Source organism: Myxine glutinosa, chromosome 6 (assembly GCF_964187855.1).
Source record: "Myxine glutinosa chromosome 6, kmMyxGlut1.1, whole genome shotgun sequence".
NCBI lineage: Eukaryota > Metazoa > Chordata > Myxini > Myxiniformes > Myxinidae > Myxine > Myxine glutinosa.
The window spans coordinates 109,820,797-109,842,157 of record NC_136266.1 but is presented as its reverse complement, the minus strand read 5'-3'; the positions used below and the strand labels follow the sequence as shown (position 1 = coordinate 109,842,157).

At 43.3% G+C, this 21,361-nt stretch overlaps 1 protein-coding gene across 3 annotated transcripts; it reads right to left on the bottom strand.

Moving 5' to 3' along the window:
- Nucleotides 1-4,887: 4,887 nt before the first annotated feature.
- Nucleotides 4,888-19,341, bottom strand: LOC137429247 (uncharacterized). Of its 3 annotated transcripts, none has more exons than XM_078779479.1 (4): nucleotides 18,856-19,341; nucleotides 17,105-17,239; nucleotides 14,903-15,040; nucleotides 4,888-5,420 (listed from the first exon to the last, which is right to left on the bottom strand). In XM_078779479.1, the coding sequence occupies exons 1-4, from the start codon at nucleotides 18,913-18,915 to the stop codon at nucleotides 5,319-5,321; spliced, it is 435 nt and encodes a 144-aa protein (XP_078635605.1). In that variant the 5' UTR covers nucleotides 18,916-19,341; the 3' UTR covers nucleotides 4,888-5,318. The 3 variants fall into 3 exon arrangements, with proteins under 3 accessions (XP_078635605.1, XP_078635606.1, XP_078635607.1); XM_078779480.1 differs by having other exon boundaries at nucleotides 18,889-19,324; XM_078779481.1 differs by having other exon boundaries at nucleotides 18,913-19,045.
- Nucleotides 19,342-21,361: the final 2,020 nt, after the last annotated feature.

Here is a 21,361-nt window from a genome sequence, read left to right as displayed (position 1 = left end):
GACAACACCGCCAGCGCCGATTGCAGTGGGCCAGAGAGCACCGTCAATGGCAGCCAGGACACTGGAATCACGTGACCTTCAGTGACGAGTCTAGATTTCTGGTCTATAGTCAAGATGGCCATGTCCGTGTGCACAGACAAGTGCATGAAGCCTACAACAAAGATTGTATAGTGTCAAGAGTCTGAGCTGGAGGTGGTGGGGTGACCGTTTGGGCTGCTTTTCATGCAGGGGGCAAAACTGACCTGGTTGTTCTGAATGGAAACCTGAACCAGTTCAAGTACAGGCCCATTCTGGAAGAAACATTGCTTCCATTTGCTCGTGCAGCCTTTCGAGGAAACTTTGTCTTCCAAGATGACAATGCACGGCCTCATCATGCTCGCATGATCCAACACTTTCTTGCTGACCGTGGTGTAGAGCATATGGAGTGGCCTGCCATGTCCCCGGATATGAATCCGATAGAGAACTTGTGGGCAGAATTAACGCATCAAATCGACAACTTGGACCAGCAGCCGACCTCTGTGCGTGAATTGCAGCAGACTATTGTCACTGCATGGCAAGCGATTCCTGTCCAAACCTTGGCAAATCTCGTGAACAGCATGCCTCAACGTGTACGTGCTCTCCTGAATGCTCGTGGGGGTTACACGAAGTACTGAACTGTAATTTTACTGTCCGTAATCCCAGTCGTAATTTAACTTTTGTTTTTGTTAAAAAAAAATTGGCTAATGTGCAAAATAAAGAGATACTTCTGGAAAACGTACAGAAGTTTAACACAGTACTGTCCGTGAATTGAGTTTGATATCAGTTTACATCACTTTCAAGGATCAATTTATTTGTTTCAAAATGTCAGATGTGGTTTTTGTTTCTTTTAAAGGTCACATTAACAAAATCTAGAATAATTTCAACATAATTCCAATGAACTTTTGGTTCTAAGACATCTTGAAAAGTAAGTTCAACCCCACAAAAAAAATATTCCATATTAAATGCCAAGTCTGTATATATTTATCGGAAACCACTGAATGGAAAAATTTGAAACTTGGCACATTGTCAAGTAATCCCAATGGGGAACAAAAGCATGATAATGATGACATCGTAGGTGAAGTGGTATACTGGCCAAAAATGTTTCAATCGAATTCTTTATCCCAAAAATCAGAAATTGCATGCACATGATTTATGACCCATTTGTATTGAAATATTAAATTTATGACATCATAGGTCACATGGTTTGGCAGCCATATTGAATTTAACCTAAAACCTTTTAAAAAAACATCTTATCCCAAACCACCAAATTGATTGACTCAAAACTTTATGTGTGTCATTGACTAGGCATGGCGATTAAAAGATGATCACGGAAACATCATTGGTCACATGGTGTGGCAGCCATCTTGGATAGAAAAACGAACCTTATCTGATCAACACGAAACTTCACAAACGTGATCCCCTTCCCATACATATGCAGAGTGTACATTTGGGGGGGGGGGGGGGGGGGGGACCTGCAAATGACATACGGCGAGTGAGTAGGCAAGCTCGAATATGCAGTAGAAGGTGAGAGTGAAGACTAACTTTTCAAATACAAAGGCAAAACATGGACCTGTTTATCGCTTTGCTAAAGTTCAGCCGCACTGACTTTGGCCGTTATGCATTGCCTTATAGAACCGGCTAGTCATCATGCTCTGGAGTTACAACCTGAGGTTATGCAATCTGGTGACACGAGATTGCCGATTTTGCACATTAAATGTGCACATTTACTGCACATTAAACTGCACATTACATTTCATAATTGCAAATTTTCACTCCAATTCTGATTAGACTTGAAAATGCAATTTGGTCTGAATCTTATGTAAGCAGCAATCAACACGTGAGCATGGAACTACTTGATACGATGGCATAAATAGGGAAAATTGTTCATAATGAACACCTGAGGCCTTGGTGGCCGGAGTCAGTACCTTTGGGATATTGTCTGGGTGAGAGTGATGATCTTCACATGTAACGACGACGATTGAGCAGGAATACTGGACTACTGGGTTAAGATGGGCAACGAATATGATATGCTTTGCTTTGAACTCGACACTAGTCCTGGGTGAAACTATGAAGCGGTTTTCACAGAACTGAACTAGAGAGCACATAGAACACCTTACCCCGCAGTCTTGAGAAAAACGACATGAGAAGGTTCTTTTCAACTCTTGCTTGGCGTTTCTGAGCACGATCTACAGTCATGTGAAAAAGTAAGTACACCCCATGTAAAGTTTTGACTTTTTCAACATATTTCAACATAGAGCTATTTGATCTTCATTTCAACAATATTGATAGATAAAGGTGATATAATATAACAAATATCATGAAACATTCACATGTTGTAGTCCATTGTATAATTTAAATAAACATAAATGCAAGTTTCGCATGTGGAAAAAGTAAGTACACCCCTACATTTATCACTACTTCAAATACCTAAAATTAGAATCAGGTGCACCAGCTCAGGTGCAAATGATTAGAACATCGTTAGAGAGGATCTTGGAGGAACCTGTCTTATTTAAACCTCAGACATTTAGTTTGGTTTGCTCTTTGTTGTTGAAGTGTGCAGCATCACCATGCCTAGATCAAAAGAGCTCTCTGAGGCCTTCAGAAAGAAGGTTATGGATGCCTACGAGTCTGGAAAGGGATTTAAAAAGATCTCCAAACAATTTGAAATCAATCATTCGACTGTCCGGAAGATCATCTACAAGTGGAGAAGATTCCAAACAACTGCCAACTTGTTCAAGCCAGGCCGCCCCAGCAAGTTCAGCCTGAGAGCAGACCGCAAAATGCTGAAAGAAGTCTCTAAGAACCCCAGAATGTCATCACGGGACCTACAGGTATCTCTTGCCACTGTTGATGTCAAAGTGCACGAGTCTACCATTAGAAAGAGGCTGCACAAATTTGATCTACATGGGAGGTGTGCCAGGAGGAAACCTTTGCTTTCCAGAAAGAACATCAGGGCAAGACTAAAGTTTGCAAATGAACACCTGGGCAAAGACCAGCACTTCTGGAACAATGTGCTCTGGACAGATGAATCAAAGGTAGAGCTATTTCGCTACAGTACCAGAAGACATGTTTGGCGAAAACCAAAGACAGCATTGGACCACAAGAACCTGATACCAACTGTAAAGCATGGTGGTGGAAATATTAATGGTTTGGGGCGGCTTTGCTGCATCAGGGCCTGGGCAGCTCACCATCATAGAATCCACTATGAATTCTTCATTGTACCAGAGGGTGCTTGAGGATAATGTGAGGCCATCTGTCGGAGTGTTGAAGCTCAACCGAAGGTGGACCTTGCAACATGTCAATGACCCTAAACATACCAGTAAATCCACCAAGGAATGGCTGAAAAGAAAGAAATGGAGGGTTCTGGAATGGCCAAGTCAAATCCTGGATCTAAATCCCATCGAGATGTTGTGGGGGGATTTGAAACGAGCTGTGCATTCAAGAAACCCCTCAAACATCGCACAGCTGAAAGAATTCTGCATGGAGGAGTGGGCAAAAATTTCTCCCAGTCGATGTCAGAGACTGGTAGACAGTTATAAGAAACGCCTACTTGAGGTTGTTTCTGCCAAAGGGGGCAATACTACCTATTAGAGCCAAGGGTGTACTTACTTTTTCCACATGCGAAATTTGCATTTATGTTTATTTAAATTATACAATGGACTACAAAATGTAAATGTTTCATGGTATTTGTTATATTATATCACCTTTATCTATCCATATTGTTGAAATGAAGATCAAATAGCTGTATGTTGAAATATGTTGAAAAAGTCAAAACTTTACATGGGGGTGTACTTACTTTTTCACGTGACTGTATATTTCCAGCAACCTGCAATTTTGTCTGACTCTCAATATTCCCTCGCTGAAGGGTGTGAGCGGCAAATTTGATTGGTCGAGATGGCGCAAAATGTTATCCAAGTACTACAGCACTGGAGGTTTTTGGATGTAGCAACAAGGCGATTTGTGTTCTGCATTGTTCAAGTGTATAATATAATTGAAATAAAATAAGCCTTTTCAAGGCTGAAGAAAGAAAGAAAAAAAACTTTCTTGGAAGTTTACCACCATTGATGCACCGTCTTTTACACCAGCCGATCCAACTCGCTACGTTAGTTATTGGTGCCTGTTGTTTGTGGCATTTATGACGTCCCTAAAAACAGTAAGCTTCCTGTTTGGAATGATTTTCAATTTTGTTTGACTGTCGAACAGGCAGACCCAATTAGACAATTAATGACCTTACTCCTCCCCGCTCTTGCGCATTTGGGACGAGATTCGGTACAATTTGTCAAATTCAGAGCAAAAGTACTGATAAACTGCAGGTTCGTTTACTGATTTATGTTGTGCAGTGTTCAAAATGTGACAATCAAATTAAATTAAGTTGTTCTTGGGTCGTCGACAGAGGTCTGTAGACAGATAGACAAATTGAACAAATTTCTTCAACCCGCTTTTTGCTTCGTGCACGGGGTAATGAAACATTCTGGTATGCAATCAAGACTGCCCAACTCAAGGTGAGAAATGATATTCCGCACAAAGCGGACCAATAATCTGGACCTATCAGTTGTTTTCGATCATTCAGAAGCGTAAAAGTGGGAGGAGTGTAAAAGTTATATCGTAGGGAGGGAGGAGCATGAAGTTAGAGGAGGAGCATGAGTGAAAGTGAGGATTGAAGCAGTTGTACAGATTTTGACAATTGATCAAACCTACTCAGGGAAATTGATGTATTTTTTAATCTTTGCATTCACTTATAAATGAAGTTAATGATAAATCCCCAAAAAAAACCGATGAATGATTTGATAACACAGGTTCCTTAATATCGATAAGACACGCATCGATAGTTATTGTGCTACGAATGAAAAATTGAGACATGAGAAATGGTTTCGTAATATAGGTACAGATTGGTTTTTATTTTATTTTTTAATCCAAAACACATGCTACGTCCTCTATGACCCTGTGATAAAAAATGTTTGCTTGGGAAAAAATACAAGACATTGATCTTTTAAAACGTGTATCAAAAACTGGGAATGAAAGGTTGAAATGAGCGAGGGCACTTTGGTTTCATTTACAATGCATTGTATCAAATTGTTCTGGAACAATGACTTGATTTAAGTTGATTAATTGAAACGTTGATTCAAAATGTTTCATGAGCCTGAAAATATGAAGATTCAGTTAATCCACGATCTGGTGACACGTGACCAGGAGGAAATAGGTTACGTCTTTTCCTCTGTGTTTCGGAGCCCGAGTTGCATCGATTGATCTGGGAAAGAGGCATGGGGTGTAAACCTGGACGTGTTCAGGTAAGTTCAACCTCAGCGCAGGCGGATCTCGAAGCACATGCAGTTGCACGTGTCGCACTGGGGAGGCTGCCAGGCACAGGTGCAGTCACAACCAGGGAGCGACAAGGGCACCACCTGCAGGACGAGGGGAAGGGAGAAACGACATTCATTCATTCATTCTTCTCTTTGCTCACCAAATTGTGCAATCCCCTCCCTGTGTCTCGTCCTCCGTTATTTGAAATGCGCTGCCTATCACTGCTTTGTTTACTCACTCATGCACATCCACGATCTCTTCCACCTTTCCCATTCTGTTCCACTTTGGGCCACTGTTACTCATTTTTGTGTTATTCCTCCTTTCTACCATGTGCATGTCCATCTCCACTCATACCCTTTGATAGTCTGTAAATCTGATGTGTTCAGCTCCTGGGCCAGAGCCTAGACCTGTCTGTTTAAAAAAAAAAAAAAAAAAACTTTTCCAAATGGACCATTTGTAAATATCGTACTGACAGTCGTTTATTTGCTATCTCTAATTCCAGGTGCCAAACTGATTTATATACCTGTTAACCTTCCTTTCTCTACAAACCCTCTGCATTTCGTTTTTAGCAAAATCTCAGGCCCTGCTTTGCCAATCTCCGTTCTGTTCCACAGTCCAATAAGGGGCCATCTATTGTTACCCCACGCACATCGTGCAAAACGAGGTTAAGCAATATGGGACTTATGGAATATGATTGCTAATGAGGCCTTTCACGCATGCGCTGTGCTACGTTTTCAGGGACTCACTTCTGCTCGAGCAGGCACTTTTAAACTCCCATTGCCAGTGTGAAATCTGTAATTAAGTCTTTTAATCCTAATTTTCAACTTGAAGTGAAAGAGTGGCAATTTAAAAATGGTTAGCCATAATTGTTGTGTTCCGAGAGGAAAATTGGAAATAAAAATATCAATATATCAAAATGAATAAATATAAATAAAATAAAAAAACATAAAATATTGCAATATATAAATTTATATATATATATATACAGTCACGTGAAAAAGTAAGTACACCCCATGTAAAGTTTTGACTTTTTCAATATATTTCAACATACAGCTATTTGATCTTCATTTCAACAATATTGATAGATAAAGGTGATATAATACAATAAATATCATGAAACATTTACATTTTGTAGTCCATTGTATAATTTAAATAACCATAAATGCAAATTTCGCATGTGGAAAAAGTAAGTACACCCCTACATTTATCACTACTTCAATTACCTAAAATTAGAATCAGGTGCACCATACTATAATATATAATATAATAATGGAAATAAAAATATCAGAAATATAGGAACATGAGAAATATCCATAGAAGAAAGGAGTTGATTTGTATCATTTCCTGGTGATACAATTAGCTAACGATGGCTGTGGTTAGAACACACACACACATGAACGGACACTTCTCGTTTCACCAATAGATGCAAAGATTGAGTACAATTTATCTTGTGGCCCCGAAAGCAATGTATATATATATATATACAGACTTGGCATTTAATATGGAATATTTTTTTTGTGGGGGTGAACTTACTTTTCAAGATGTCTTAGAACCAAAAGTTCATTGGAATTATGTTGAAATTATTCTAGATTTTGTTAATGTGACCTTTAAAAGAAACAAAAACCACATTTGACATTTCGAAACAAATAAATTGATCCTTGAAAGTGATGTAAACTGATATCGAACTCAATTCACAGACAGTACTGTGTTAAACTTCTGTACGTTTTCCAGAAGTATCTCTATTTTGCACATTAGCCAAAACATTTTTTAACAAAAACAAAAGTTAAATTACGACTGGGATTACGGACAGTAAAATTACAGTTCAGTACTTCGTGTAACCCCCACGAGCATTCAGGAGAGCACGTACACGTTGAGGCATGCTGTTCACGAGATTTGCCGAGGTTTGGACAGGAATCGCTTGCCATGCAGTGACATTAACCTGCTGCAATTCACGCACAGAGGTCGGCTGCTGGTCCAAGTGGTCGATTTAATGCGTTAATTCTGCCCACAAGTTCTCTATCGGATTCATATCCGGGGACATGGCAGGCCACTCCATATGCTCTTTTTTTTTCTTTTTTTTTTTTTCTTTTTTTTTTTGTATACTGAATCGAGGCTCGTGAAAGAGCTAACATTTATTTCACAAACAAATCAACCAGATAAACAAAATATACAAAAAGAGGGAGCGGAAGACAAGATGGGGAGAGAAGGGGAAGCACACAACCACAACATTTGAGAGCAGGGAGAAGTGTGGGAGGGAGAGGGCTTGGGGGCAGGAGGCGTGGGAAGGGGGGGGGCGGGGGGTGGGAGAAGTATAAAACACAAGGGGACCGAAATTAGCGGGGGTAGAAAAGATCAAGGTTTTGGATGGGGGGAGGATAAGAGATGGTGGTGAACAGCTGTTTTAAAGACCTGGAGGGTGGAGTGGGATTGAAGAGAGTGAGGGAGTTTGTTCCAGAGGTGGGAGAAAAGAGGAATGAAGGAGTGAAGGTGAGCAGAAAGTCTTGATTTTGGCAGTTTAACCATAAGAGGGTTGCAGGCAGATCTTGTGCGACCTGTAGGAATATTTGGGGGACAGAGCCCAGAGAGGGCTGGGGGGGCAAGGCCAGAGAGGAGTCGGTAGAAGACGGAAAGACCACCAACCTGCCTGCGGTGAGTGAGTGAAAGGCCCTTGGAGTTAGCTTAATCGCGGGAGATTCCAATGATTCTGAACGCTTTGGTTTCAACAGCGTGAAGACGGGCTAGGTGTGAGGCAGAGACCAGAGGGGAGAGCAGTATTCCATAGAGCTGTGGATGAAAGCCTTGTATGTGGTGAGGAGCTCAGGTGTGCCAAGGAAGAACTTCGCACGACGGAGGATGCCCAGTCGGCGACTGGCTTTGGAGGCCAGATTTGAAATGTGGTTTTCCCAGGAAAGATCATGGCAAATAGTGAGACCCAAAAGCTTGAGTGACAGAACTTCTTGGAGAGGATTATTCAGAAAGTGGATGGGAGGGTTTTCCAGTCGGTCTTTTCGGAGAGACATCGTAAGAGTGTGAGATTTATCAGGATTGAAAGACATGTTCCATTTGTTTGCCCAGTCTGTGATTTTGTCCAGGTCTGCAGAGAGTGAGGAGGCTGCAGACTGCCGATCTGAGGGATGAGGAATGGAGCGACAGAGAGTAGAGTCGTCAGCAAAGAGATAGAGAGGATTTTCAAGAGAGTCAGAGAGATCATTGATGAAGACCAGAAAAAGCACAGGGCCCAGAACACTACCTTGGGGAACTCCAGCCTGAACAGGAAGAGGAGATGAGAGAAACCCATTCAGGGCCACACGTTGACTACGACGAGAGAGGAAGTCCGCCAGCCATGCGTGGAGATTTCCATGGATACCAAAGGAGGAGAGTTTGGTGAGCAGAGCAGGGTGCCAGACCGTATCGAAGGCACGTGAAATGTCAAGGGAGACGGCTCTAATTTCCTGTTTGGCGTTGAGGACCTCCATCCATTGTTGAGAAAGCAGAAGCAGCATGTCCAGAGTAGAGTGACCAGGTCTGAAACCAAATTGATGATCAGAGATCAAGCCATTGGAGAAGAGGAAAGATTTCATATCTGAAGCAATGATGGATTCCATGACTTTGCTGATAATTGGGAGAAGGCTGATTGGTCTGTAGTTGCTGGGATCTGTTTTTGCACCTTTTTTGTGCAAAGCGGTGATGTTGGCTGATTTCCAAGCAGATGGCAGATGACCTTGAGCAAAAGAGAGGGTGAAGAGAACAGAAAGGGGGAGTGAAAGAGCAGAAGCACATGATTTTAGGACCCGTGGGCTGATGCCGTCAGGACCAGTTGCAGAATCAGAGTCGAGGGTTGACAGAAACTTTTCCACCTTGTCAGGAGGAAAGGACACAGAGTCCAGGAGCAGCTGGGTACGACTGGGTACGGTGGGTACAGAGAGGGATGGGTTTGGGACACAAGATTTAGAGGCAAACACAGAGTTGAGGCATTCAGCTTTTTCACGTGCGGAGTCAGCCGTTAAGCCGTTTGAGGTGAGGGAGGGGATGGAGGGGGAACAAACACCAGAAACAGATTTGACCAGACACCACCAGGATTTGGAAGAGGGAGACAGATAAGAGAGTTCGGTCTTGAGAACGGTGTGATATTGTTTCCTGGCTCTCCTGAGGGTGGACACACACTTGTTTCGGGCTTTGTGAAAGGAAATGAGATTTCCTTCCGTTGGATTTGCTTTCCAGGAGACGAAAGCAAGTTGTTTCAGGGCAACAGCCTCACCACAAGATTCCGTGTACCATGGATGGGACGAAGGGTATGACAACTGAAGACGAGATGGGATAAATCTGTGCATGAGAGAGAGCAATTTACTTTGAAAGAATTCCCAGGATGAGTTGATGTCAGAGGCGGTAGAGATGGGAGACCAGTCCAGATGATTGATGGCTGCTTGAAGACCGTGCCAGTTGGCCTGAGTGAAATGCCAGACTCGTCGACGCTGAGGAGGCTCTCTGAGAATGGTCAGAGAGATGTCCACTTTGACAAGCACATGATCAGATGAGCCGATTGGAGCAGAAGAAGAGCAGCAGACATTTTCAGGGAAGTTTGTCATAACCAAATCCAGAAGAGAAGATGCTCCGTTGACTGAGATCCGGGTCGGGAAATTGACAGATTGTGTTAGTCCCAGTGAGTCGCAGAAGTCCTTTGCTGAAGAGCCATGGCTGGTGAGAGAGGTACCCACACCCAGCCAACTGGCATGGTGACAATTGAAATCACCACATATGAGGAAGAGAGAGTTGGGATGGGTAGATAGAAGTTGGTCCATATTATCAGACAGCGAGATGTAGATGGAGTCATCGCTGTTTGGTGGACGGTACAACACACATATGAACAAAAGGTGGGAGCGAAGGGGAAGCCGTTGCCAAAGGTATTCCTGGGGGTGAGGTGGAGAGAGGGCAGTGGAGGGCGAGTGAGGAAGAGTTTTTTATAAAGATAGCAACCCCACCTCCAGGACGAGGCTCAGGTCTATCATACCGGAGGAGGGAGTAACCTGGGAGAGATACCAAGGCATCAGAGACATCATGAAGGAGGAAAGTTTCTGTTAAGCAGATCACATCTGGTTTGTCAGAAGCAACCTGTATGGAGAGATCAGTCAAGTTTGAGCGAAGGCCCCGGATGTTTGAGGTCCATACCGTTAATGAAGAGGAAGGGGGAGCATCGGGTCCAGAACAGTGGGGGGAGGGGTAGGGTAAGATGTGGAAGAGGAGGAAGAGGTAGGGAGCGCTGTTGAAGGTGTGTCAGAGATTTCAGAGATTTCAGAATAGCTTGGAGAAAGGGAAGAATGGGGCGGACAAAAGGTTTGATGGAGATTGGGTGAGGCACAGTGAGGTGTTATTTGAGGAGGGGGAAGAGCGAGGCAGAAGGTTGGGGGAGATGAAGGTGAAAGTTGGAAGGGGGAAGAAGCAGGGAGGATGCTTTGAGGAGAGGGGAGAGGGGAGTCTCGGAGGGGAGGAGCGAGGGAGAGTCTCGGAGGGGAGGGGTGTGGGGGGAGTTTAGGAGGGAGGGGAGGGAAGGGGCAAGGGGGGAGATTTGAAAGGGATGGGTGATGGGGAGGATTTGGAGGGGAGGGTGAGATTGGATTTTGAAAAGTGTACGATTCATGGGAAATGAACATTTTTTGCAAAATGAGTTTGAGACCTTCGAGTCAAAAATACGTTTGAGGACACCGAAGGAGGGGTGGAGTTCTGGATAGTTTAGGGAATGTAGAAAGGAGGAACTGTAAGAGATGGTATTATATATATTTTTTGGAATGAATAGATTTGGTGAGCAAGACGAAAGCATCCTTTTGTAGGAAAAGAAGAAAAGGGTGTTATAATATATGAGAGAAAATAGTTGTTCAGGGGAGAGATTATACATTTCTAACCACGTGATCGCGTGATCGCGAACGAAGAACGAACGAACAAAAAAGAACAACAAATAAACGAATAAGACCTGGGAAGGAAACATTTTTTTTGGGGGTTTTTTTTTTTTTTGAGTAGAGATATTAAACAAGGAGGTATGGGGTGAACGACTGGGACGAAACAGAGAACGAAAATAAATGCAGCGCATTCGACGAATCGCTGAGAGAAAAACAAAACCACAAGGTCGGAGACGGTACGGTAGCCAAGCCTACGAGTACTAGGCCTCAGAATACTCGATACGCATTAACCGACGATTGTGTATACATGTACGAAAAATTAGCACCGAAAATTTTCCAAAAGATACGCTATAGGTACACACACCGAAAGATAGATACAGTCTCGACAAAAACACAATTGAGAAAGATCACTTAGCTTCGAAAGCGTGAGCGCATGGAACAGCTTCGAAAAGACGTGACCTCGCCGTGATCTCAACCAAGGTCAGCAAGAAAGTGTTGGATCATGCAAGCACGATGAGGCTGTACATTGTCATCTTGGAAGACAAAGTTTCCTCGAAAGGCTGCACAAGCAAATGGAAGCAATGTTTCTTCCAGAATGGCCCTGTACTTGAACTGGTTCAGGTTTCCATTCAGAACAACCAGGTGAGTTTTGCCCCCTGCATGAAAAGCAGCCCAAACGGTCACCCCACCACCTCCAGCTTGGACTCTTGGCACTATACAATCTTTGTTGTAGGCTTCATGCACTTGTCTGCACACTCGGACACGGCCATCTTGACGATAGACCAGAAATCTAGACTCGTCACTGAAGATCACATGATTCCAGTGTCCTGGCTGCCATTGACGGTGCTCTCTGGCCCACTGCAATCGGCGCTGGCGGTGTTGTCTGGTCAGGCGTGGCTTTCTCAGGGGACGCTTGGCACGATAGCCTGCTTGAACCAGTCGTTGGTTGACTAGCCTTCTGGATACAGGCACATTTGTCAGTTTCTGCCACTCAGCCCTAAGCCGATTAGCTGACTTGGTACGGCCATTGCGGACTAACTGGTGCAGCTGGTGATCATCCCTCCTTGTGGTTATGCGGGGATGTCCTGGCCTCAGTATTGGAGTAGGGACACCCCTCTGAGCATTTCGTTTCAGGATCTTTGACACCTGACCTTGAGTGATGCCATACTGCCGAGTAATACCACGCTCTTTCATGCCGTAATTTCGTAAAGCCACCACTCCATGACAAACAGCATTGTCGAGTTGACGGACCATCTCCAGAGGAAGCGGCAATAACTTTTGGAGACGTGCAGCAGTTGTTTTCCACTAATACAGAACGCAACAACCCTTGTATACCCGACTGTGAAGCCAATCGTCAAATGCACATGTCCGTACTTTTTGCCACGCCACCTGTGATATAATCCTGTTGTTGACTTCTTGCTGCGACAGACAATCAGTGACATGGTTCTTTTAACAAATAAATCACCAAAGTGTAAAAGAAACTCACCAGATTGATATACCGAGTTAAGAAAGTAAACCCAAGTCAAGAAAAAAAAAATATCCCATATTAAATGCCAAGTCTGTGTGTGTATATATATATATATACACACACACACACACACACACACACACACACACACACACACACACACACACACACACACACACACACGTACTTGTAACGGCACTCACAGCCCATACAAGTCCCACTCCCACATCCCCCCTCTTCCCAAACACAATTAATTGTAAATATCACCATTTCAAACTTGCCCTGTGCATCAACAAGCCCCAGATATGACCTTCCCACCCGTGTTAAGACACATGAGGGTTTGGTTAATATGCACCATCTTCGGCCTATCACGGTGCACATCACCGGGAGTTATTTGCAATACAAACTGTAACATATCAACTTTTTGGACGAGTTGGTCAGGAAGTTCTTCAAGTGTTTCGTTGAGCTAGCGATGGCTGTGGTGTGAGGCACACCCCTTTCTCACAGGTACACTTGCAAGTACTTACGCTTCTTTAAGAAGTTTTTAAATCATTTCATTCCACAATTCTTATCTGGGAGGCATGAAAGATGTCCAGGCCACTTCGATTTACTTCATTATAAGGGGTTTCTGCGTAAGCGCGCCGAGCCATCAGGGTGGATTTACGTCATTCCCCGTATTCTTCAGGATGCATTCCTTGTTCCAGTAACCCCGTCCTGGTTAAACTCCCAAAATCCAAGCTTACAGTACACCCTCAAACTTTGATCCCCTTTTCTCCCATTTATGGAAATGCCTTCCTTAAACTTCCATTCCTTTTTCCTTCCAGGGTTTCAAAGCAGGCAGTGCACCACCAACTCATGTCATTCCCCATCCCTACCTGTTATCTTTTTATACCCTGCTTAACTCTGTTCAACCCAACCCTCTTAAGTGCATGCGACAGTTTCCTCCCCTCCTCATTTCCTGTTTGTTTGTTCCTTTGTTGCATCCACCTGTGGCATCACTGCCCCTCTCTCACTTCGCTCTTCTACGATCCGAGATTTTGTATATAAAACAATGATGGTGCAAGGATTCACCAAGTCTCTCGCAATTACGATTCAGATTTATTATGCCTCCGCCCCCGAAGGTGGCCGCAGCCATTATGTTTTCAGGTTGTCCGTCCGTCCGTCCATCCGTCCATATGTCTGTCCGTCAGTACAGGCTAAACATCGTTTTTCTCAGCAACCACATGTCCAATTGAGGCGAAACTTTCAGGCTAGGAGTGACACCAATGCAGAATGTTTTTATCATAATTGTGACGTCATAGGTCACGTGGTATGGCAGCCATCTTGGAATAAACACAAATAATTAAAAATATATATTTATCGGAAACCACTGAATGGAAAAATTTGAAACTTGGCACATTGTCAAGTAATCCCAATGGGGAACAAAAGCATGATAATGATGACATCGTAGGTGAAGTGGTATACCGGTCAAAAATGTTTCAATCGAATTCTTTATCCCAAAAATCAGAAATTGCATGCACATGATTTATGACCCATTTGTATTGAAATATTAAATTAATGACATCATAGGTCGCATGGTTTGGCAGCCATATTGGATTTAACCTAAAACCTTTAAAAAAACATCATCTCCCAAACCACCAAATTGATTGACTCAAAACTTTATGTGTGTCATTGACTAGGCATGGTGATTAAAAGATCACGAAAACATCATTGGTCACATGGTGTGGCAGCCATCTTGAATAGAAAAACGAACATTATCTGATCAACACAAAACTTCACAAACGTGATCCCCTACCCATACATATGCAGATTGTACATTTTAAAGGTCATATGTCACGTGGTGTGGCAGCCATATTAGTTTGAAAGCCGATATTTAAAAAAAATCCCTTCTCTGAAACCACTTCACCGATCAATGTGAAACCTGTCATGGCTGATGAAAATGTGATACTTGAAAACAGCTCAAGGGATTTAAATCAAACTTGTTTCTTTTTAGGACAGTGAACAAAGGCATCTATCTACCCGTTGTGGGACTATGCGGAGACATATTGGCGACACAGTCGCATTGCTCGTTTTTTTTCTTATTAATGTTCAGAGTTTATGTTGAAAAGATTTTCCTTTATGAAATTCACCGATTGGTATCTGGAAAGAGCTATGCAGCATTTTCATAGGAACAACCACCACGGTTTGGTTTGTATAAATGCAACAAGTGCAAAAGGTCACTCACACTGCAGCATCTGTCGTGACAGGTAAGAGGTGTCGGAACCATGACGTCACAAGCATAGGCACATGCAGCACAACGGTCCCAACACCAAGAACTGCCGCTGCACAATCCGTCTCCGTCACACGCTGCACAACCTCGTGACTGGAAATAGATTTAACTTGAGTGTGGAGAATCACTGAGTTATTTGAACATTATGTTGGTAAACCCGCTGTGCATCTCAAAGAAAGTTTGCATTATAATCATCATGACATAAATTGCATGCAGAGCCAGAAGTATACTGTCGAGTATTACACTTCATATCAAGCGTTTTTTCTTCTTCTTCCTCTTCTCCCTCTTGTATACAACAGTAAGGGGAATTTTGGGTGGTGCTGCTTTTTCCATACGTTGCATTTTAGTGCCCATCACCCGTTGTCCTGAGGGCGTTAAGAGTCGACCACAGCCACAGCGTGTACTGGCACCATGTGTAAACTAGACAAAGTGGGGAAAGCAGATTGCCCCATTAAAGTTCATTATTGAGCCAGCTGGGCTTTTTAGCAACAATCCAACATTGCCATGGCCATTGTTCCCACCCGGTCTTCAAGACAGCTGTTCACCACCATCTCAGATCATCCCCCATCCAAAACCATGATCTTTTTTTTTTCACACCCGTTAAACCCACCCTCATCCCCTCAATTTTGCTTCTGTATCCATGTTCCGTGAAGAGAACCTCGTCCCTTCCCGTCCGTCCGTCCTACCGTGAAGCATGGTGGTGGCAGCATCATGCTATGGGAATGCTTTTTGGTGGCAGGGACTTGTAAAGATAGAGGGACAAACCAGTGTAGCCAAATATAGGCAAATCCTTGAGGAGAACCTGCTTCAGAGTGCAAAAGACCTTAAACTGTGGCAAAGATTTACAGTGCATTCAGAAAGTATTCATACCCCTTCACTAGGGTGACACCGTCACAATTTCAGTCTTCGATCAATTTTGCTTCTGTATCCATGTTCCGTGAAGAGAACCTCGTCCCTTCCCGTCCGTCCGTCCTACCGTGAAGCATGGTGGTGGCAGCATCATGCTATGGGAATGCTTTTTGGTGGCAGGGACTTGTAAAGATAGAGGGACAAACCAGTGTAGCCAAATATAGGCAAATCCTTGAGGAGAACCTGCTTCAGAGTGCAAAAGACCTTAAACTGTGGCAAAGATTTACAGTGCATTCAGAAAGTATTCATACCCCTTCACTAGGGTGACACCGTCACAATTTCAGTCTTCGAGGCCGGCCGATAGGCAAAGTGTGACCGGAAGGGACGAGGTTCTCCTGACCACGTGGCCCTTGACTTGGTTTGTCCGCACAATGTGGGCGCTTTCAGGATGAACTTTAGCCGGGGAGCGTTTGGGCGCCCCGGTCTGATACTGCCGCCCACGCGCAGAACAACTTGTGAGTGCACGTGGGTCCCGGCGGTCCCACTGGCCTAGCGCTACCATGTTTAGACAGCCCACATTTGCGGCAAAAAGGGTTGGCGTCAGGAAGGGCATCCGGCCGTAAAACATTGCTTCAAAAAGGGGACCGAAAAACAACAACAACCACAGTTCCCGAAAAAGGCCAACCCCCGCTTGCGGGGAAAAATGGCCTCTAAAGGTGGTTTTTTATCCATGTTCCCCACCCCTTGCATTCTCCCCAACATCCCATCCCTCATCAACTTCCCCATCCCTCATCGTTACCTCCGACCCGGGTTAGTTCGTCTCTGTTTATTTTGTCCCTCGGCCCTGCTGTTGGCATTTCCCCTTTATCTTTCTCCTGTTCCTTTCGTTATGTTGCGGCCTGACCCGTTTTGTGTTCTGGCCCTTCCACGAGCCATGACTATGCATACAAAAAAGCTGCTCTTGCTCCCTCTCATGGGCCTATCAGGCCTAAAGACAATTATATTATGTATGAAATCTCTTACATTCCATGTAGGCTGATTAGTAAAGTAAATGTGATTAGGCCGAGATGTGTATGATATTGTAACGAATGGTCATCGAGAACTCTGATGGTTTGCCAAAGACCACCTCGGCTGCTATTTTCATTTTTTGACATGGTTTGAAGCATGCTGGACATTTGATGGATGTCCCAAACAAATCAGTAAGCTTTCCACTTGACTTTACAGTAAACGTTATTTTTACTTTTGACCCCAAGATCCAAAGGTGTTCATTGAAATTTCTGTTCATGTATGATAAGACATATTAGGTACCAGTAAACAATTCCGCAAAGCGAACACCAGGCCAAGGCAGATTATGTACGCCAGCACAGCAAGGCCCAAGATGGCGGCAGGTGGTAAAAGCAATCTGGTGGATGTTGGTGCAGGAGGAGGAAGGAATGTCACCGGCTGAGAAGAGACACCAAGCATATTATTCGATGACAATTAGTTACACCTAAAGGCCACAGCTTTTCCCTATTTAGGGTACATGTGCATCACACATTTTGGAAATGGGTCATTTTAAACCTCATCTCCCAAATACCCAGGACACCCAAGTGTTTATGTAATATGCATATGGCCCCTTTTCAGATGAGATCATACTCCATCCTGTATAGAGAGCGGCCGTTCTGCCGAAGAAGTTTCATGATTCGGGTTACATTTACAATTTGTGGATGGGTCGCCATTCTGACACAAGAGGTTAGGGCAGGAATGCCCAGTTTAAAAACACAGCACATTGTTTTTCAAGATAACATTCGCAGCATTTTGGGGTTTTTTGTACACATGATCAAGGCAGAATGGGATCATTTGGGGTAGAGAAGATCAGGAGTATGGATGGAGGTAGTGGTGAACAGCTATCTTGAAGCCCTGGAGGGAAGAATGAGACTGAAGAAGTTGGTTCCACAGGTGTGGAAAAAAAAACAGGTTGGTATAGTGACCCAAGAGTTTGGGAGTATGAGAAGAGGGATACAAGCAGACCATGTGCACCCTGCAGAAACCTGAGAGGGCAGAGGGTGCAAGACCAAAAAGGATGTCGTGGAATACAGAGGCCACCAACCTGTCTGTGAAGTGAGAGTAATAGGTGTAGACAAAGCTTCATCATGGGAGACCCCAATGATTTTTAGGGCCTTGCTTTCCATGGCATCAGGAAGGGCAAGGCATGAGGCAGGGGCGCCAGCCCAAAGGGGAGAGCAGCACTCCAAGCTGTGAATGAAAGTCCTGTAGGTTGTCAAAAGTTCAGATTGGCCAAAGAAACACCTTGCACGATGGGAGATACCCAGTTGTCTAGCTTTGGAGACCTTCTTGGCAATATGGTCTGCCGAGAAAGATCATGGCTGATGATGAGGCTCAAAAGTTTGAGTGAGTACACCTCCTCAAATGATTTGTCCTGTACTCTTACCCCCATATCTATAATCATCCTGTAGTGTTCGTGTTCTCGTTCTCTCTCGTTCTCTCGTTCTCTCTCTCTCTCTCTCTTTCTCTTTCTCTTTCTCTTTCTCTTTCTCTTTCTCTTTCTCTCTCTTTCTCTTTCTCTTTCTCTTTCTCTCTCTCTCTCTCTCTCTCTCTCTCTCTCTCTCTCTCTCTTCTACCTAAATCCAAACTTTGTGTAATCTTAAAATTTCGTAATCAGGCCCTTAACCCCATTCTCGAAATCACTAATGTCAATTACAAATAATAACGGTCCTAGTACTGACAAACTCAATGAAGCTGCACAAACATGCTAATAACGACGCTTAATGAAGGATTTACAATCTCAGGCAGGAGGAAGCGAGACCACCAGGAGACGAAGACAACTTCGAATTAAAGTTGTAAAGTTTTAGACCTGAGAGTTTTAGAAGAGGAGAGGAGGGCACTTACTCTACTACATCTGGTAATAATAAATAAATAAATCTTGGAATTCGTTTGGATTTAAAAAAACCTCATGGGATTATGCAGAGCAGATAATATAGATTATAGAGAGAGTCCGGGGGTACATTTGGAAATGGACCCCATCAGCCCCATTCAGTGAACGCACTCAGGCAACGCACCATCGTGATCTCGACATCGAGGTGGACCCTTACCGCCATCTCCGGCCCGGCTCGTACCATGTGCCTGATGCCGTGAAATGCACACGAAGCTCATTCCCCTGCGTTGTGCTTTCTCGACACAGTCCACCAGTCGAGGACGCATCGGGCACGTTCGACCGACATTAGGCCTTAAAATGTCCAAATCCCATTTAACATGATAATAAATTGTGGGGTTAACCAATTTTTTTTTTTTTTTACTTATCACTCTTCTCACAGATTCCGACTTGGATCAGAAAGAACAAGCGAAGCGGAACATTCAGGTGACGTTTAATTTCGCTCTAATCGTCAAGGGACGCGCGCGCGTTGCCATGGCAACGTCAAACAAATTAAACGTAAGATTTTAATTAAACCGCTAATCGTGTTAACGTTAATAACAAAGGCCGGTTAAACACACTCACGGCTCGAGTGAGTATTTGAGGAAACTACATGTAATTACATTGCTTCGCTAATTCTGCAAACAGATTTAAATGCATTTATCATTGCCTTTTAATTTTATATATTACACAATGTTAATAAAACAGATCAAACATTCTCGTTAAATAAAATATCGGATCCACTTGACCCCATGAAAGATATGAGGTATGAGTGCTACAAATTATTTATACGATCCAATAAGTTTAACTTAAACTGAAAAAGTGCATTATAATTGAGATCAATATAATTTTCACCGTCTATAAACATACACAGAAATATCAAGTTAATATTGGAAATAGCAACTTAATTTAGATTAAAAACTGGAGAAAACAAAAATGCACCGCTCTGAACCAACACAGCACAATCCCTATTATACACCGCCCAAAACTGCTTTCTAAAGCAAAACGAATTATCGAGAAGCGAGTACAAAACTGCGAGGGGGATTTATTTTGGAAAAGCAAAAGGGTACAAAAATGAAACAAATATTGCACAAGGTAGTAGATTAATTGTACATCGTATTTAGATTTGGGAAAAAGAAAATAATTCAGTCCGTTCTCAGAAAATTAGTCATCATCATCGGCAGACAGGAGTAGAGGAAAAATTCCTTTTAATCTCCCGATCCTTGCTGCAGATTTGAACACGTGTTAACGTGAGCGGTGCGTTATCAGACAAGAGTTATCGCAATGCCCCTTTTTGTGTTCAATTCCCTGTTGAAGGGAGCCGTGCAGAGTTCCACAATGTCCAGGTAGAGGCTGTATTGTTCCATGATGCTCCTGCTGTGTTCGGTCGACTTTGGTCACGTGACACATCACATATATGCAATTATTGCTTGGAATGTCCGACTGAGTGTAGCACGTGGCTATATGGTACACTGCTGGTGTGAATAAGTATTGTGCCTTGTGAACTTATCCTGTCGATCCCATGTATCAGTTTGTAGACCAGGATCATGTCCTCGCAAAGTATTACGTTAAGCATTCCATTGACGCTGAGGTTGGAGCTTGGTGCTACATCGTAGGTCCACGCACAATGGTCGTCAGTGGGAGTGTGTTCCGTTATCAAGCGGCTTGCTATCGCTTGCCAAGCCAGTCGTTCCGTATCAACCGCTTTGCAAGCCGCTGGACAAACGGATCAAGTGATTGAGAGAGAGATGTTTCATTCTGTTGGCAAAAATGGCCACCCATAGTCGGATAAGATGCCCAACTAGCCCAACACCAAGACTTTTACAATGGCATGTGCTGCTTCCTTGCTTAAGGATTGAATGCGTTCAATCCCCTTAGGTTGGCATCCATGGGGAGAAAATTCCTCTTAAGGAAATGTCCCGCTGAGTACAGTGAGAAAAGTGACCCCATTGTTGTGACGTCACTGGTACCCAGAGTAGCCCAAGAGCACTTCGTGACAGCACTTCCCCCAAAACTGCGACTGTGTTAAGTGCATTTGTCTCATCAGTGTATGTGGTGTGTGTTTGTTATGTTATGTATTAAAAAACAAGACCGAAAGTCTAACAGTGGCGTAGCTGGGCTTGTGAAATATTATAAAGCACAAAAACGTATGACTAGCCTTTTTAACAGTTGCTAATGCTGTTTATAACATTAAACAAAGAAATTTTGAGGAACCCCGACTATTGATGTATTCTTTGGAACAAGCGTTGGACAAGTGCGATGTGTGTACACATTATAGGCAACAATTGGATTAGATGAAAGAATTGTACACGTGTGCAGTGCAGCCTATTTTACCAATCCCTTTTGGACCATAATTGCACATTACATAAACTTGTAAGTGTTGACATTGCAGACATATTGGACAAATGTGATATGTACATGATGACTACTGATGATAAATAGACATGATGGATGAATTGTATATGTACACCTACTTCTGCAATAGAATAGAAAACTAATATTATGTATGGCATTTTAATTTTTTACTGAAAAATGAATGACCACGAGGAGGTCCGTTTTGAAACCAAGAGATTGTAACTGCATTGAAAATGCATTTACTTCTTCATGCAGGTGTATGAATCAAATCGACACCCCTTTATATGAACTTTTCTAGA

Coding starts and splice junctions, on each gene's coding strand:
- LOC137429247 (XM_078779479.1), bottom strand. CDS start 18,915: ATGGTACGAGCCGGGCCGGAGATGGCGGTAAGGGTCCACCTCGATGTC. Junction 15,041..17,104: donor CTTTGCGGAATTGTTTACTG/GTACCTAATATG, acceptor ATCTATTTCCAG/TCACGAGGTTGTGCAGCGTG. Junction 5,421..14,902: donor GTCACGACAGATGCTGCAGT/GTGAGTGACCTT, acceptor CTCGTCCTGCAG/GTGGTGCCCTTGTCGCTCCC.